The sequence below is a fragment of the Echinococcus granulosus genome, assembly GCF_000524195.1.
Source record: "Echinococcus granulosus chromosome Unknown EG_S00004, whole genome shotgun sequence".
Lineage (NCBI taxonomy): Eukaryota > Metazoa > Platyhelminthes > Cestoda > Cyclophyllidea > Taeniidae > Echinococcus > Echinococcus granulosus.
In genome coordinates this window covers 2,918,984-2,936,479 of record NW_020170384.1, presented here as the reverse complement: position 1 = coordinate 2,936,479, position 17,496 = coordinate 2,918,984, and the positions used below count along the sequence as shown (strand labels likewise).

The window sequence follows — 17,496 nt, the reverse complement described above, 5'->3', positions numbered from 1 at the left end:
TGGAAGAATTTGCTGAATTTCGTTGCAGACACAGAATCCCACTTGGGTGGGAGGATGGATTTATTGCTGCCAGCTGAGTGAACATGTCTGCACATCAAAAAATCGGACATTTGGAAGAAAGCAAATGCATGCGCGAATGAATGAGGCGAGGATGGATGGAATTCGGAACGGAATGGGAGTAGTAAATGTCGTTGGACCTAACTCTCTTAGTTGCTGGGGCTGAAAGTCACCAGCACCTGTGATATTCCACCCCGAGTCATCTCTGTCGACATAATAACTGGGTTCACATTCACGCATTCATTCATTACCGATTCGTTCAGGAGACGACTCAAAATCCTCCTTTCCCATAATCTACGCTCAATCATTCTATATTGTACGATCATAAGATTCGACTGTGTGTTTCAACTTCCCCAATTTCACCTGCAAACTAGATTTCTGGAGTCCACACATTCAGTGGCGTCTTGTGCATCGTTTCAAGTGAACCACACGTAAATGCACCACTATTCGAGGTGGCGCAACTGATTGCAGTTAAATGTCCCAACTCCACCAAATCACTTACATTCGCAACAGTAGATGTGCAGAGAATGCAAAATCCAGAGTCTAGAATACGCCCCTCCCCTCCTCCAACATCATCGCCATTGGGGCAAGTGGGGTCCTCCGTTCTGCCAATCAATCATGCAGAATTCACCACACCTTTGATTTCTTTTAGAGGAAAATACTCTCGTCTTTGAGGTTTAGTTAGAAGTGGCAAGTTGCGAAGTGAAGAGGACGCTGTCAATTCGGTTGTTCCAACTGCCCAGAATGAACCCGTTTGCCTTTCTCTTTTCACTTGTCACTATTCCTCATCTTTCCGTGGTCCAAATGGTCCAAGACTTTTAAACACCTGTCGCAGGATTGTAAACTTCTCATCTTCAGGTTTTGATTGACATTACAGCAAGATGAGTTCAGATGATCTGTTTCTATCTGACGTATAGTTGTGGGCGGAATTCGAACAATCTAAGTGGTCGGGAGATAAGGGAGGTAAATGAGTTATTTCCACTCGCAACACACATTCACCTACCTACTTACTTGGCTACCTATCGCCATGCAGACTTACAACCACTCAAACCCTTTTGACGATATTAGCCTGGATTAGTCTGCGTACTAGCAATTATACGTCAGGCCTTGAAAGGAATCGTATCAAGAGGTCAAGAGTCAGTTCCTTGACCTTCTCATATTGTTAGAACTCGGTCTAGTCAACGTGTGGACCGAATGGGCGATGGGTCATGGGCAAAAGCGCCCACGGCGAAAGCTGCAGGAACACCCGTAACATTGGTTTAGAGGTCAATTTAAGTGCTCGATCATTCGATGGGGGAAACTCAGGGGAAGGCTGATTCACCTGCATTTCTAAAGGACCTCTCCATCAGTCAAAAGAGTTAACATGAGGTGAATAATTGGGATAAATGACTTACAAAGGCGATAAACCATGTAGTAATTATGAACGTTCAACATCACTTGACTTAGCTAAGAATTACCTGGACACCTGACTCTGCATAAAATAGCATTCATTTGAAATATCTTGAAAAAGGTAAATAATTAAAATACCAGGTTAAGATTCCCGATACTCATTAACTAACAGCCCAGAAGAAGGGTTCAAAAAAAGAGAATCAACAGACCATGCCCAGTCGTGGGGTGCCGCCAGCGGTGGTGGTAGTGGCATTTGTCTGCTGACGCTTTGCTCGCAGATCGGCGTGTGTGTCGCGAACCATCTTCTCCAGACTCGCCACCAGACTGCCCGACTGGTCCTCCTTTATTGATTCCCTGGAAAGCGGGAAGCAAGAAGAGATACAAACACATTAAAAATACCACCCAATATTTGGAACTTTCTTTACAAGGCTACTCAACATCCTAGAACAGGCTGCAGAAAGTAATTAACTGGAACGTGGAGCCTCAATGAACGGTTTTAATCAACCAGCTCATCGTCGGAACGCAGTTGAGAATTGATTGGTCAGACAAGCTTTTTGAGAAGACACTTCCTTTTCTCCGTTTTGTCTCAGAGGCATTTCCAGATGGAGCCAAAACACGAGCCTACCCTCCTCAATTTGTGCGACCTCTCGAGAATGCAACAACTGAGCCAAGATTGCCAAGTGAGTACAGCAACTGGAAATGCCAGAAAGCAAGGAACTCAGCGTTTGATGGTGGACACGTAGGCTGCCAATGAGTTTGGGTCAGGTCAGATTCGGCGCAACTCATTTTGACTTGCCGAGAGATTGCATCACATACAATCGGAGGCGGTTAGTAATGAACAGAATCACAAAATTCATTCCTTACACTTTTTGGCACATTCACGTGAACAAGTTTTTTAACTCAGATGAGAAATAAGACATGAAGATACTAACAGATGTGAGTAGCAGGTCTCATTCACTCACAAAAGTGGACGAGTTACGAGTTCGCATTCCAAAGAAGGATTAGTGTTGGAAGTAGGTCATTCACGCATCTGGAGAGCTAATCTCCTCGCCTCTAGCCCGAGAGTATACACATTTAAGATGATGAAAGGGGACCAAGTTCAAAGAACAGGAAAAAAGTAAGTCTACAAAACTTCGAGGCAATTTAAAACCGCCCGATCGGAATGCGTGATGCCTCCACTCGACTTTAGTAAACACAGAATGACCCCATCTTCACGGTTTCTCTAAGCTAGACGAACCTCACATTCACTAATGGGTTAGAGGGTACCAGTAAGGTTCAAGAGGCAGGGCGTATAATACCAAAAACGTCAAAATTACGAACACAAAAGGCAACCAAATAAGTCCGCACCATTTTTGCGATACTAAGTAACAGAAGAAAACCGCATAAAGTATTTCATTCATTGAAATAGTTACTACTGCAACCAGTGGTTCTTCCCCAGCAGGACACGAGTTCGCTAATGCAACCTTTCCAGTAAGTACTGCCCCTGAAAGCCGTGGAAAAAGGTAGCTTTAGCCACTTGCTTATCCATCTCAATCATTTCCTAGAATGTGACTGTCTGCTGCCAAGAAAGGGATGGTGGACGTCATTTGGAGAAATGTCACCACGGAACCAGTGTCTTCCACCATCTATCAAATCCTAAAGTAGCGCACGAAGTCTTCTCTATTAGGTCAGTTTTGTGCCATGCGGTATGATGTAATGGATGAGGCTTTGCATTGTCCTCTAAGAACATCACCTTCTTCTCACCACCTTGCTAATTCTGACGAATCCTCATGAAGAAGGGTTTCTTGCGCACCCTTGCCTCGAGTATTTTCAAATTGTATCAAGGAGGTAGATTTCAGCCATAGCTGTTGCTTGGCCTTCAGTAAGTTGCAAACTCCCAGTAAACAATTGCGCCAGAAGTGAACCGCGCACAAAGTACGCATCATCCTGTGGAGAGTAAGTAGCCCGTAACTTGGAGGTGGGGGTTGAGCGCAAAGAGGAATCTGAAGTGCACAGCGTGGTTTTACAATGCAGAATGTAAAAGTGAAGAGCAAGCGAAGCTGATTGTCTGCCGTCTGCTAATCCGTGGATGAAACCGAACTGCCTAGGTTCCACCACCTCACCTTTTCATTTCATGTGTGTGGAAATGAGCTATTCCGTTACAAAAAACAGCAAAACCTTTCTTAAAAGATAAATCTTGACCTACTTCCATCACTAGCGACACGATTCTGGCTGATACGTACTGCCACTATGTACAACACCTTCTCCAAATGCTGCACAACAGATGTTGTAGGAAATTTGCGCTTCCAACCTCAATTCTTAACGCAGACAAGCTCAAATCTCATCCATCAGATGGCCAATAAGAGAAACATAATAGAGAGCGTAAAACTGATGACAGCCTGAAGCATCTTTGTGTCTTATGGTGCACGTGTACAAACAGTTGGATCCAGTTTAGCACATTACAGAGAGGTATGACAGTGAGCACTATCAGGAATCACACGCACCCTTTTAATCACTTGACACTTGGAGGAGAAAAGATACAGGCAACCTTCGAATCAGCAGCCTTTTCACGAACCAATTCAGATAAATTGTGTTTACATCATGAACAAACGGAAGCAGTAGACAAAAGTAAACTCACCAAGTCTTCTCGTATCCTGTGACCCAACTGTAATCGCGCTTGTCCGATGGCTTGGACATGACCTACAAAGAAGAAATTCATTGAAAATCATTGAAAAGTAGGGTAATTTCTGAGCAGAAGAAAAGTAAAACCATTTGATGGGATGAGCTAAAGAGTGCAAAACTAGTCTGAAACCACTCAAACGAAGACAAATTTTATGAGGAAATGGAGAATGGAAGAAGCAAACCAGACGACCGCGGTCACTCCAGTTTATGACAATTTAAAATCAAAATACTTTGGTAATGATTGGCAGCCGAAAAAATAGACGTTTTCTAGTGGTACAGAGACTGATTTCTTACCAACAAATTTACACCTAACATCTGTAGTGTGATATGTAACTAAGTGAACCCTTCCGATCTCTCACGATTCGGCCATGGTAGTAGTAGCAGGTTCTGCTCCAGCCGGTTACATTCTGTCTCCAGGCCCTTCTACGCGTTGAGCATGCTCTGAGTCGGTTTGACTTGAAAATTTGGGAATTAAAGGCGGCTTCCAAAAGCAACTATCTAACACCTTTGCGTCGTCCTGCCTCGTAAAAACAACGTACACTCAGCTGATGATAAAATACTAAAGTCTGGTAATTTCCAGGAGAGTTTCAAGGAATACCGATAAGTGGAATATCACCGCTACTTTTTGATGCCAAAAAAGAAGACTAAACGTCCAATTTAGCTAGCGCGAAAAACAATCCGTAAAACAGTCGTTGAACCTTCCGAATTATGCTCTCAACGCTATTATTGGTTGGGTAACGATTCAAAGAAGTCTAGACCCAAATCCCACCTTACAATGAGACAAGCATTTAAGCTGAGACTCAACTGGGGCCACATAAGTTACTACAGACCTACCGAACGCAAGAGGGAAGGGGTGCACATAAAACACGAAATCAGATAATGTCTAACATACGATAAGGAGCAAAAATTCACTAAATCAAGGGAAAATCTTTTTCGGATAAAAAGCGAGAACAAAACCAGATATTTTTGACCCAGAAAGTAAAAATTTCGAAAACTCAAGTTAAGCACGTGAGGAATGAATCCATCAATCACAGGGTGGAGACGGCCACGGTCATCAAAATTCCTATTGGTTGACATCTCGAAAAACAAAATATAAGCCCGAGTTTTCGATAAAGGGTTTACAAAGTAGTGACTCAGTGTTTATATTTAAGAGACTTCCATTGATTGGATTTTGACGACCTAACCGCATTATTCCAACAAATTGAACCATCAAGTCAACAAATCTACACCGAAGTGATAAATTCAAAGGACTTGTGGCGGAGATATAATATCGGAGGCAATGATGGCCTCAGGATCTCCACAACGTCAAGAATGACATTCGGACCAGTAGTGTTGAGCCCGTTTTAGTGCTCATTCGTCTTTGCCTTTCTCACGCACTTGAAGTTATCCCCAAAATGTCACAAGGTTGGATTTGCTGTCCCAGGTAGGCTGGCATGGTACCGCGGATTATTCCTATATCATCATTAGTCATTAGTGCATCCACGGAGAGGTTTCACACTGGCAGTCTCCAAACCGGACAGATATGAAAGGTGCGCCAAACTTCGAGCTGAACCACTGAACAACTTAAGCACCAATTCTCATGACAGAAACGGGAGGATCGAAAAGGGCGAAACCCTAGGTACTTCGAGCATCAGGCGAGGCTGACACAAGCTCGTTAGTTGCATAGCCGAGTGAGGCAGGTGGGCATTGATGCCACTCTCACATCTCCTATGTCAAATAGACAGATAGAGGACATCATTGAGCCCACAAGTTATCCCCAATTGGAGTACCTTTTCAGTTCCTGTCAAGACGTCCACGTTTGATCCAGTGACACTGAAGACTGACAATTGAGACTGATCAATATAAATGTCAGATCTGATGGAGTAATTCAGGGAAGGTGAATAAAATCAAGAAAACAAGAAAAAAGAAAGTACTTTGTGCTTCTAGGGGGAATCTGAGGCCATCTGAGTCATTCCGAGTAGGTGTGTGTAGTGGAAACTCTTACACCGAACCAGAAAAAGGGTGCAGGTAAATGACATCGTGACTCACACCTACAGAGAGTAAGCAACACCATGAAGAAAGGAAACAAAGAAGCAAGGTTTATTCAAATTCGGAATCAAAAAAAAATCCACCTTCGAGACTTGAAGTTAACAAAGATAATTTTACACAGCGGAAGAAACTGCCCTAAAATAAGCGCGACTTTCTTGGCCCTTTGATAGCATCGTGAGTCGAAAGCAATAACCAGAACAAATTCTTGTAAAAAAATCGGATCTTCCCCAAGTTGGTAGATTATTTACAGCTCCCAGTCAGAGAATGCAAGTCACTCTGTTATAAATTCGCACGACTGAACAATTTCCTGCAGGGAGGGGAACGCGAATAAAAGTGACAAGCTGAGACTTTATCACCGAGTTAACACGCGAATGCCGAAATGTAAGCCTACTAACCCAGATCGGCGGGCATAAAGTAGACACAAACAAAAATTCACCGCTTAAAATTCTTAATGGACGGAAAAAAAGCTAGCGTGGTTTTCAGTAAAGCCCGCTCCAGTGACCTGTTTAAACATGTTAAAAGCATGTTGTAAAATATGTCCGCCAGGTCATTAGCATGGGAATTTTCATTGTTCCACCAATTTCCTCATATATTGAACCTATGCCTGTACTATTAGGTGTCGGTTCAACAAGGCAAACATGATTTGAGCTTGTCTGCGTTAAGTGAAGAGCTTGACTCGGCTTCAAGGCTACAGAGGCTCCACGTGACACTTCTATGCCGTTTGAAAGAGGCGCAGTACGCAGTAGCAGAAGGGGGAATGGTGATGGAACACTTAGAGACGGAAGCCCCTCTATTCTTGATAATAATGCCGAATTACGTGTCGCCACTGGCACGCCAATCTCAACACAAGAAGAATTTTTAGTGGTGTCTTGCGTGATTGATGAAACGACTCTTTTACACCCGCATCAGTTGAGGTGAGAAAGCAATGGGAACTGGATATTGACAGAGAAAAATATGTTTCACAGACAATCAATCCCCACCGCATTCATAAACTTTACGACATACAGAGGCGACACGCATGTCAAACTGCTGACTGACTGTAATTGGTCATCTCAATGATTATCACCTGATGACCCACCAACTACTCAACCCGCTCATCTGACACGGATCACTTCAGCTGCACAGGCCTACCCTTGCTTTGTGTGCGGTTCACTTCAGACGCTACTGTTTACTGTGGGTTTGCCTCTTGCTGAAGGCTAAACAGCAGCTACGCCCGAATTCTACCTACGAGTAGCGAGGGTGCGCAAGAAGTAAGTCCTTACGAGCATCAGCCAGAACCTGTGAGTTGGTGGGAGGAAAGCGGTATTCTTGGGGAACAAACTCCAAACATCACACCATGCCGCATGGCGCAGAATTGACCTCATAGAGAAGACCTCATGTAGTGCTTCAAGGTGGAGGGAAACACTGGGTTATCATATCCCATCGTCATTCCCGTGGAAGCATCATCTCCTTCTTTACATCAGACAATCACAAGCTAAATTGGATAGACAGATGCAAAGGGAGACAGGAATGCGGATGGCTATAGATGGTTAAGAATGTGGGATAGGGTAGGATTCACAGCAAGATTGTTTTGTTGGGAAGAATTGGACGTAACAATAACGAATAAAACCTCTGCAGTCACATAGTTTCGGTTTATAAAAACTTCACCTTGTGTTAATAGTGATGGGGCGACGTGAGGTGAAGTACTGATTTCAACACGAATTAGCAAAACTCGTTTGGAGCACAATGAACGCATCGAGGGTAACGTAGTTTTTGTTTTTGAGAATGCATATCCACAAACATGCGATATGATTAAACCCAAGACTAATCCCAGTGTTGCTAAGCTAAAATGTCACTGTTTCAAATTAAATGGGAAATTACAACTGGAAAGCGACGATCAAATGGAAGAACCCTGTCAGTGATGAAAAGGACCCAGTGTATTCAAAGTTAACAAACCAATACGTGGTAAACCGATTTCAAAGTGGGACTGAATTACAAGAGAAATAACAACTGAAACCTCCAAAACGTTTAAACTCTGAGGTTTACATGAAAATGCCTCAACACGCTTCGTCTCAAGACCCTTCTCCCTTGTTTTATTTAAGTTTAAAATGTGTAGCAATCCAGTAAAACCTTCACTGCAAAGCGCTTGGTGTGGCCAAACCAAGAAGGGGTACTTCAGATTCTAGAGAAGACAATGACGATAGTTGCAAAAAGAAAATTAGCCTTGCAATGACTGGAAAATTAGGCAATCAAACAAGAAACACGGACTGAGGGGCTTTAAGGGGATTAGGAGATGTCGACAAGGGTTCAAAGCGAACTAAGCGAACACCCACCTTAAGTGAGAACGCAAGCATCAGCACTTACAACCATATCCACAGCTAATGAAAAAACGAGATCGCAGAAGAGTAGCTTTGACTCGGTTCACAAAACCAAGAAAAAGGAGGGGGGGGGGGGGGGGAGAGGATAGAGATAACCCAAACCAATTTTCTCATGGGTAAATACCTGCCTTTCCAACTAATGTACGAAAATAAAAATTGGTCCAAGTTCACCGGCCTTAGGTGCTGAGCTATAAAATGATATTTAACAGGATCGAAGCAACTCCACCGGACTAGAAACAAAGAAATGCATTTCACCCCTCCCTCCGCCAAGGAGGCTTGACGACTATCGAAAAGCTGTCACTTCGCGCCAGCTATCTTCAGATGAGATCACAGTTACTATGACATTAAACCACTGAAGCCAATCGAGAAGATGATGCCTCAGCTCTCTCGACCAGGTTAAAGAGCCTTAAGAAACCAGGTCTCCCTATTTAAAAAATAACGCCAAAATGATAAATCCATTGAATGCAAAGAACGAGACACCTTTACAATAATGCAAAAAAGGTGGCCCCAACGAAGCGAGATCGAAACTCAGATTCGACCCTAAATAAGATTGGACAGGGAATACCGGGTAAGCATGCAAAGCCATGTCTAATTTCAAATTTCGAGTGTTTTCGCCAATTGACTCTTCGTTTGAAAGCCGAATTTATCGTCAAGCCCTCCACTCCTGGCATTTAAAAAATGCAAAACGCAACCTTTCCTTGCTTCATAAAAAAGTAATCACAAACCCAGAAACAAGAGAGAATTTGGACACATTTTAATCTTTCAAGCAATCAAAAAGCACACATCCAGGCAAGCAAGCTGGTGAAAGAGTAAAAAAGAATATCAACACATAGCATAATAAAAATGCTCGTGTATTCCCATAATTCACACACTCGCGCAACAATTCGAGAATAAAAAGGAAGAAGTAATCAAGATACAGATGAAGGGTAGGGGAGAGAACACCACGGCCTTGCCAATCTAATCAGGCAATGAATTCGCCACCATTTCGCTTCTTTCGCTTCAGAAGCTCCTGCTCCTCCACAAAGGCATTTAATTCATAGATATCACACCAGTTGACGGGCTGATGCCTGCCCAATTGAATTCGACAGAGATCGGCCAAATTGCCCGTAACTCCGCGGTTGTAGGGGCAAGGTGGGAGACCGCATAGGCAAGAACAACATCGAGAAGAGGACGAAGCCTTGGGCCAGATGAGTCCACCGGAGAACTCCACATAGCGATCGACGTTGATACGCTCGTTAGTAGTCACCCCACCCCAGGCCATTTGGTGGAGGTGGACAAGGAAGAGAAGACTCGTCCAGATGACGTAGAAGGCGGCGTTGGCGAAACAGTAGGCTACCCAGGGATCACACCATACAGCTGCCCAGGTCCACCGCCAATAGTAGCGCCAACCTTGCACTGAGAGGAGGAAACAAAACAAACGCAGTTGGCAAAGAGGCTCTGACTGATGAATCCATTGAAATCTACGAAGCTCCATGCCTCTATGAAGGGGATTGAATAACTTTGATCAATAAGCCTCGGGAAATAAGTAGCTTGAAAGCGCGAGGAGACCCCTCCCCCATCAGTGCTTCCATATCCGTTTCTCTTTCTTCGACTTTAATGCCCGGAGATAGCTTAGCTCTGCTTCAACATCGGCAATGAAGTTACCTAAAACTACCTACTCAAATTTTGACACTAACAATCCGGAATGCTCGTTCGACGTCTGATGTCTGCAAGGGTAGCTTAAATAGAATACTTGACAAAACATAAAGTAATAAGAGGAAGAAATGAGCTTAACAAGAGGCCCCCTACCCGGATTTCCGGATTCATCCGTTTTCACTGGGTCATAGCACGGCGGCACCGCCTGCCAAAACAACACCGCCTCTCGCATGAAGAGCATCAATGCCAACGACGTAGCCAGGAGATAAGCAATAAACCACTGGTGATTGTTCTGCCCCACACAATTACCCACCCAGGGGCAGTGGTGATCAAACCGGGCTACACAGCGGTTGCACGCCCGACAGTGCTTCGATCGCAGCGGCTTGCGCGCCAAACAGGTGGTGCAGAAGCGCTTCAACAGAGCTGGACGCCGAGACCCATCAGTAGCGCCAACACCTTCCGCGAGGATTCGACGCACTTCTGTGTCAACCACATTCACGACGGCGATCGCAACAGCTTCTTCTGAGACGGAGGAGGCGGAAGTGGTGACCATGGCGGAGGAGGAGGGAATGAAGCCTGGATTGATGGTGCCAGTGCGGTAGAGGGAGAACCAGAGAGCACTGAGGATGGCGCAGAAGGAGAAGTGCGTAAGGGTATGAGAAGTCCCCACAGTGGGAATGAGGAGAAAGATGCCGGTAACGGAGAGACTGGCAGTGGTGATTAGGCTCAGGCTGAAGACCATGAGGAACTTGAAGAGAAAGGAAGCAGAAAAGGCATAAATAAATGACGAGACATTTGGTCTATTTAGAAGAGTTCTATAGGGTTGGTTCTAGGACCGAAAATCAGATCGTAGAATGTGCCCTATGAGGAATGACTACTTGAAGATAATCACGTTAAATGTTCCAAAACTATCCGTTTCAGACCATTTTTTAGTATCCTGGGACTCGTAAATATCTACAACCTCTAAAATGACAGTGGTAACGATGAGTTTCATTTGTTGTGAACTTTATGACATTTCCAATGATTTGTGGTTCCATTTACTTCGCCTCTTCTCTTCTTTTTCAAAAGGAATTTGAGTAAGAAGCATAGGCCTGGCAGTTGAGAGAGCAGCCTCTAAAATGTCTTTCGTCTTAAGCGTTTTCCATTCATCAGATATTCGCAGATTGATTCAGATGCAGCATACAGTTGCAATACCCTGAACCATTCACCCCCATTAATCTCTTGGTGCTCTGTGTAAAGAAGAATAAAGTGTTCCCTTCGGTTAGGAATTTGGCCTCATTCCTTATGATTTGGAAACCGAGAAGCGATGAAACTGTTTAATTTTCTCCACCAAAAAAATCTACCCAAAATGCTATTTCTCGAGCACTGCACTTGCAATCTCCAAGGCCTAACAAATGCCAAGCTTCTCTATAAAACATGGTCTTTTTTCCCCTTTTAATTAATCACTTCGATCACTCATGTTCCGTTGAAATTTCATCTAAAACGAGAACACGCAAACTTTACGAGCTAATTAGCCAACTTAACCAAATGAACCCTCCCCGAATGGACGATTTTTTGTGCTTCAAAAAGGAGAGCTTTCGGGATATCTGTGAACTTTAAAAGACATCGGGTTCTTTTCGCGACAGAGGATTTCTTGCTACTGGACTCCAACAATGGACCGCATTCCGAGATCAAAAAGTTCGCACCCTTTCTGATGCAGCTCACTCTAATGACTCTGCCACCTTTCCGACGTCTTGAATTCACATGCAATTATACGTTGAGGCGCAATGATTGGTCAAAATAATCTGATGAATGTAGTTTGGGTCTATCTGCTTTACGAACCGAATTTAACTCATTTCCAAATCTGCGGAAGTTACTCGTGAAAGTGGTTACAAAGAATTTGGAGAAAATGAAGTAGCGGATCATACTGACGACAGTTTCGGCAACTGGTGTGGGTGACAAGCAGACCATTTTCAAGAAGTTTCACGAATTCAAAAGGTGGAGTTCATGTTTCGACTCCAGTTGGAATTGCTTCTGGCAGACCGTAGAGAAAAAGGGGTGCTTCCCTAAAGAACAAACTTTGACATTTCAGTTAAAATTATCCGCCTTCAGTTGAATTCTTTACAAAGTTTAATAAGAATTCTTGAACGCGCTTTGTAGATCTAGCTTCATAAATTCCATTTTTGTTAATGCAAAACGTGAAAGACTTGCCAGTCAACTTGGAACCTACAGGCAGTGGCAACCTTTAATTCGCCAATCTTCGTAAATGTCGTTGGTTTTTCCATACGAAAACATGAATTTCCGCCCACTTTCTCAAAAACGGATCCAAAATTTTCCTCAGAAGTAGATAGCATCATTTGAAGCACACTTCACCGAAAATGATACAGCGAAACAAATATACTTTAGTATAGTGTGTACCTCAACCTGAGGACTTAAGTGCTGGTCACAGCGAAGCTGACCCATTTGCTACATTTTTCAGATGTCGGGATAAAGAAAGTGCCTGCGTTCATGGTGACTTTAAAACCATTTAACTGTACGCAGATCCTAGCATGCCAACCGAGTGGTGTCAAACCCTAATTTCTCTATCAAAATGAGGAAATGCGTCTCCAAACTCACCACATACTCGTTAGTCTGCAACTTCATGATATGCGATCGAAACTGCCAAAACACGAGGGGTACGGCCACCGCCTTCAGCAAATATGCCGTCCATAAGGGCAGGAGAGGGGAAAGTAGAGCGGCAAAATCGAGTTGGAGGAGGGCGCCAATGACAAGGAAACCCACTATAGGGAGCATGAATGCGGTGAAGGTCAGCCCGCGTTTGGAGTAGCAGCTGGCGGGCCAGTGAATGCGAAAACGGCGACGGCGAAGACGCCGACGACTGCGATGACCTTTGCTGGCATCTGCTGCTGGGTTTTCTGGAACACCTTCGTCCCTAATTTCATCCTCAATGTCATCGCCAGAATCCGCTTCAGAGGGAGGAAGAAGACCCCGGGCAATAGCCATCTGCTTTACTCTATGGTTCATCCAGGGGTGGGTAGACATCTACGGTGGCAGAAATAACACATAGTTATATCCTATCCGTTTGGATTAGTAGAAGGGTGTGGCCAAATTGGCATCTAGAATGCGAGGTAAGGTCATTGAATATGAAATATTCAATGAAAGAGAGGCCAGGCTAAGTTTCTGTAACAGCGTTATAGGTGCAAGACGGCCCATCCCCATAGTGGCAAAAAAGCCGGTTTCTTTCTACTTCACCCTTAATTCGATCATGCACACAACAGTGAAGCAATAGGACCGTCCTAACATGAGGCAAGATTGCATCATTAAATATGTAATGTTCAATGAAATGGGCGGGTCGGAATCCAACACGAGTAGAACCAACAGCGATAATTATTCAATCACTTGGCGGAAAACTCCATTTGCCCACTGACGAACTAAGAGCCCTTCCGTCATTTCGCGAGGGAGTAATCGGAATTTGAGGTGTTCAAATAAACAATGCCAATTAGGTTTATGGTGAATAATCAAAGACTTTAACTAACCATATATTTACCCGATTTGCCAAAAAGTACGGGTTTTCAAAAGGGAATTTTAACACACAAGACAACGCTACTTCTGAAGCTCTCTCTCTTTATGCTATGGAGAACCTGACTCCATGAGGTCAGTCTTGCCACCTAATCAACGTATTTCGTTAAATACCTTTCTTCCAGGAACAGCTAGTATCAGTCAGTGGGAGGAAGGTCCTATTCCTACTCTCATAAGACAATGCGGAACCTCATGCCACAAAGCTTACATTCCACGACTGTTTGCAGAATCAAACCCGTAAATTTAAGTGAAGCTGATCCCGAAGAAACAGAAAACGAATGCTTTCAGAGCCAGATGAATGGCATTACCACTGAGGTCTACTGACTGTTTGATGGGGAAACTGCAAGGACCATTGTTAACATTGAATGCCCAATTCTTAACCTTTCATAAACCAATGAGATGTTGCCTTAAACGAAATATATTATTTATGTTAACAAAACGTTGATAAAAGCCGAGAAAAGACAATTGCTTGGATTAATATCACCAGCAGAACACGGAAAATGGGACATTATCTCCTTTCTTCTCACAAGTAGAGAGAGGATATATCACAGCAGTGATTGTTGTTTGGCCTCTAACCAGTGAACAAACAAACTCAGAGCCTAGGCAGAATAGATGTTAGTGATAGAACTAAGGTGTGGCTTTGGTGGTATACTAACAAAGAACTGCCTACGCTGGCGTATAGTCCGTTATTACTGCAAGCTGTGTGGGAAAGGGAAAAAAATCACGCTTTCGTACACCCGAGATGAAGTTACAAACTTGCACTCCGTAGAGCAAGCTTACAACACCTAATAGTAGAAAATACCAAGCATCTAGGATAATTGGCTTTCATTTCTGAAGACATCTCTGTACTGACCTCTATGAGTTCCCCCGATTATCCATTTGAGGCCTTAAATACAGGATGATAAATGGTAAGGAAAGGTGAAAGTTCGCAGAGATGGAGCTGCCCACTTCAAAAACCTGACGCCTAAAACCTATGAATGCAATATCTACGGAAAGGATACATCATGGGTTTGAAAAAAATTACCTTAAAGTGCCACGTATCACTGTGACTTATTGAAGGCTAGAAAAGCCGACGTTAAATCGCATACCAAACAGACATGATAGGGTACTTATATACATATCTCAGCACATACAACATTGTAAAATACTAAGAATAGCCTTTGAGAGCATGTGGAGATCAAACAAAGAGCAGTCAAGAGAAGAACATGTATGAGCTGATTTGACTACTAGACAAAAATTCATCACAAAAAAGGGAAGTGGGATAGCCAAACAACCCTCATGAAGGAACAGGTTACATTTTCAGTCGCTTGAGGTCACACTAGTGAACTTGGAAGTCAAAGGAGGAGGCGGCGGCGGAGGGATCCATTGGGAGCCTGCTTGTAATCAAGGCAAAACATCTGACTGCCAAGAAGACTGACGGTACAATCAAGTACTTTTTCGACAAATCCGCCGCGTAGCTATTCACCTCTTTGTCACACAATTGAAAATTTAACAAATAAGAGGGTAAATGCCAATCATAGTTAATCACCGCCATTTATGCCAGGTAGTATGCCTTTGATCACATGAATTGACTCAAAGCAGAAGAGGGAGGCGATGTCACGGGAAGGCAAGAATATCGTCTTCTGATGATCAAAATACAGAGTAGCCAATTTAATCCCCAAATAAAAACAATCACACTAAATTACACGATGATTCAAAGGCTGAGGGGTTTCAAGCTTGGTTGATGGGTTGAGACTGCGGAATACTACATTCTAACCCACGCTGCCAGTCGGTTCTGGGAATAGAAAGGGCGGAGACCGCCGCAATTCCATATTTCTCTCTGATCTAAGAGGAAAAATCCTGTTTGTGGGTGACTGGAAGATATGGCCAAACGTGGACCCAATTTATGGGCAATTGGGCGTAAATTTGGATGCAAGAAGGAAGATAAAGAATCGAGTTAACTCCACAATGCACCTCATTTCACCTCAGGGAGAGAGGTGAAGAAGGGATGAAAGAGTCAACCGCTATCTCCAGACAAAAAGAAAACCCGAAGAAAAGAATGGAAACACGGAGGAAAATAAGAAAAAAAGGTGCCAATAAACACGGAAGTCCTGCATACATATCAACCACTAAAAGGTAGATTACCTTTGGCTAAAGAAGACCTGGTCTGTAAGCAAACCAAGAAATAGGATTTAAATGGGGGAAGGAATATACAATGGTCCCCCAACAAGCAACACTTCTGGTTAACTTTTACCTCAGAAAAAAAACTCGGCGAAAGAAAAGGAGCATGAGCTGACTCCATGAGAAAAGGAGACCAATCTTTAGATTAGCCAAATGATATTTCGATAAGAGCAACATAGCTTAGTTCTGAGTGGCAGAAGGGGACGAAGAAAACCACTACGGTAAGAGAAGTTAAGTTTTTCGGTGGCTAAGAGACTAGGTTTGAGTGCAAGGAATTAATTTTACCAAATCTAATTTAAAAAACAAATCATTCTAACCCGCCTCCAGCCTTTCCGAGGACGAGGAGGAATGTTAGCTAACCTGACAGATAGCACCTCAATTCGTCGGCAGTTAAGGCTATTTAAACACCGGAAAAGAAATGATCACTAGGCTCCGCAGTAAGTGGACCGCATTTCCACTCACCAATAAAAGCAGTTGCATCAAAAGCCAAACAGATGGAATAATTCCCGACCAAATTAATTCAACTTAGAATCCAATCCACTAATGATGGTGAAACAATATCCAAAAGTAAAGGAAGTGCGAAATAGCAGATGCGTCTTTTGCCAAACACTTTCGAGGTGTGCAAATGATGGAATCTGATGCTATGTAGACCACTAAAGAACGATGCATTCACGCCAAAGAGGCAGCGAAATGTAGAGGAGCTAACCTGATAGGGGTAAAGGCCCAGATTATTAGTCATCCGCCAATCCACACCCGCCTCGTCGAGTTGTAGCACGGCGGTGAAGTTGTTGCTGCGCACCGCCAGGTGGGCCGCAGTATTGCCGTGTAGCTCGTCCAACAATCGCATGTCCGCCCCCCAGCTAAGGAGCACCTGCAGGGGCTCCGCCGAACGACCGAAGAGGCAGCAGGTCATCAGCGGGGTGAGGCCTTTAGTACTGCGACTGCAACGGACAGGCAGAGATGGAGTCACATAGCCGGGGGGTCAGCTCACCAATAACTCGCGGTGCTCACACATTAGGCTTCAATGGTTTACCACTGAGCGCTCCAATTCCAAGGGATGTAGTTATGAAGATAAGCAGACCTTATTTCCGAAACTATTTAATCATATAATAAGTTGGCAGAAAATAATAATAATTCAACGAATTTGAAGAGCAGGCTGCGAATTTAAGACTGCAAGATACACAAGGTTGTGAGGAAAGGAGAAGCAAAGTAGCCCCATTCATGTCAACTTTGATCAAAAGTATGTGCAAAATTATCTAGAGGCGTTCATACAATGAGTTTCAGGAGTCTGCTGTTATGAAGATCGGGGAGCAAAGAGGTTTAGTACCAGCTGTTTTTTGATCAAGGACCAGGTCATTAACGACTCACGGAATCAACAAACCGAGCTTAAAGGATCGATCATTGAATGCTCCGATCACATATTGCTGTCACCTACCTTGTGATCAAGGCTGGGCTTAACAGCACCATCAAGGATCTGACGTCTAAACAGAGTACCTGCAGAGAAATAGGGCTATGCGGAAGAGAAAGGAAGGTCGGTATTATTACCAACAACTCTTGATCGGGACTTTATTCGGTGTTTATCTTCAAACGTTGCTTTGAGGGTTTACTATTTCATACAAAGGTGACAAAAATCATGGGCAAAGTTAAGTTG

General features: G+C 43.7%; 1 protein-coding gene across 1 annotated transcript in view; it reads right to left on the bottom strand. All coding sequences in view use genetic code 11, as the record gives it.

The window, feature by feature from the left end:
• The window catches only part of EGR_01263 (Palmitoyltransferase ZDHHC17), a gene marked incomplete at both ends in the record, with an annotated part of 30,580 nt that overhangs the window by 6,343 nt on the left and 6,741 nt on the right, over window positions 1-17,496 (bottom strand). Inside the window, 8 exons of the mRNA XM_024490512.1 lie at window positions 1,656-1,800; window positions 4,064-4,125; window positions 5,877-5,961; window positions 7,364-7,442; window positions 9,474-9,887; window positions 10,281-10,875; window positions 12,723-13,148; window positions 16,552-16,786. Of these exons, the coding sequence (XP_024355331.1) occupies window positions 1,656-1,800; window positions 4,064-4,125; window positions 5,877-5,961; window positions 7,364-7,442; window positions 9,474-9,887; window positions 10,281-10,875; window positions 12,723-13,148; window positions 16,552-16,786 (2,041 nt within the window). The remainder of the gene's footprint in view (window positions 1-1,655; window positions 1,801-4,063; window positions 4,126-5,876; window positions 5,962-7,363; window positions 7,443-9,473; window positions 9,888-10,280; window positions 10,876-12,722; window positions 13,149-16,551; window positions 16,787-17,496) is intronic.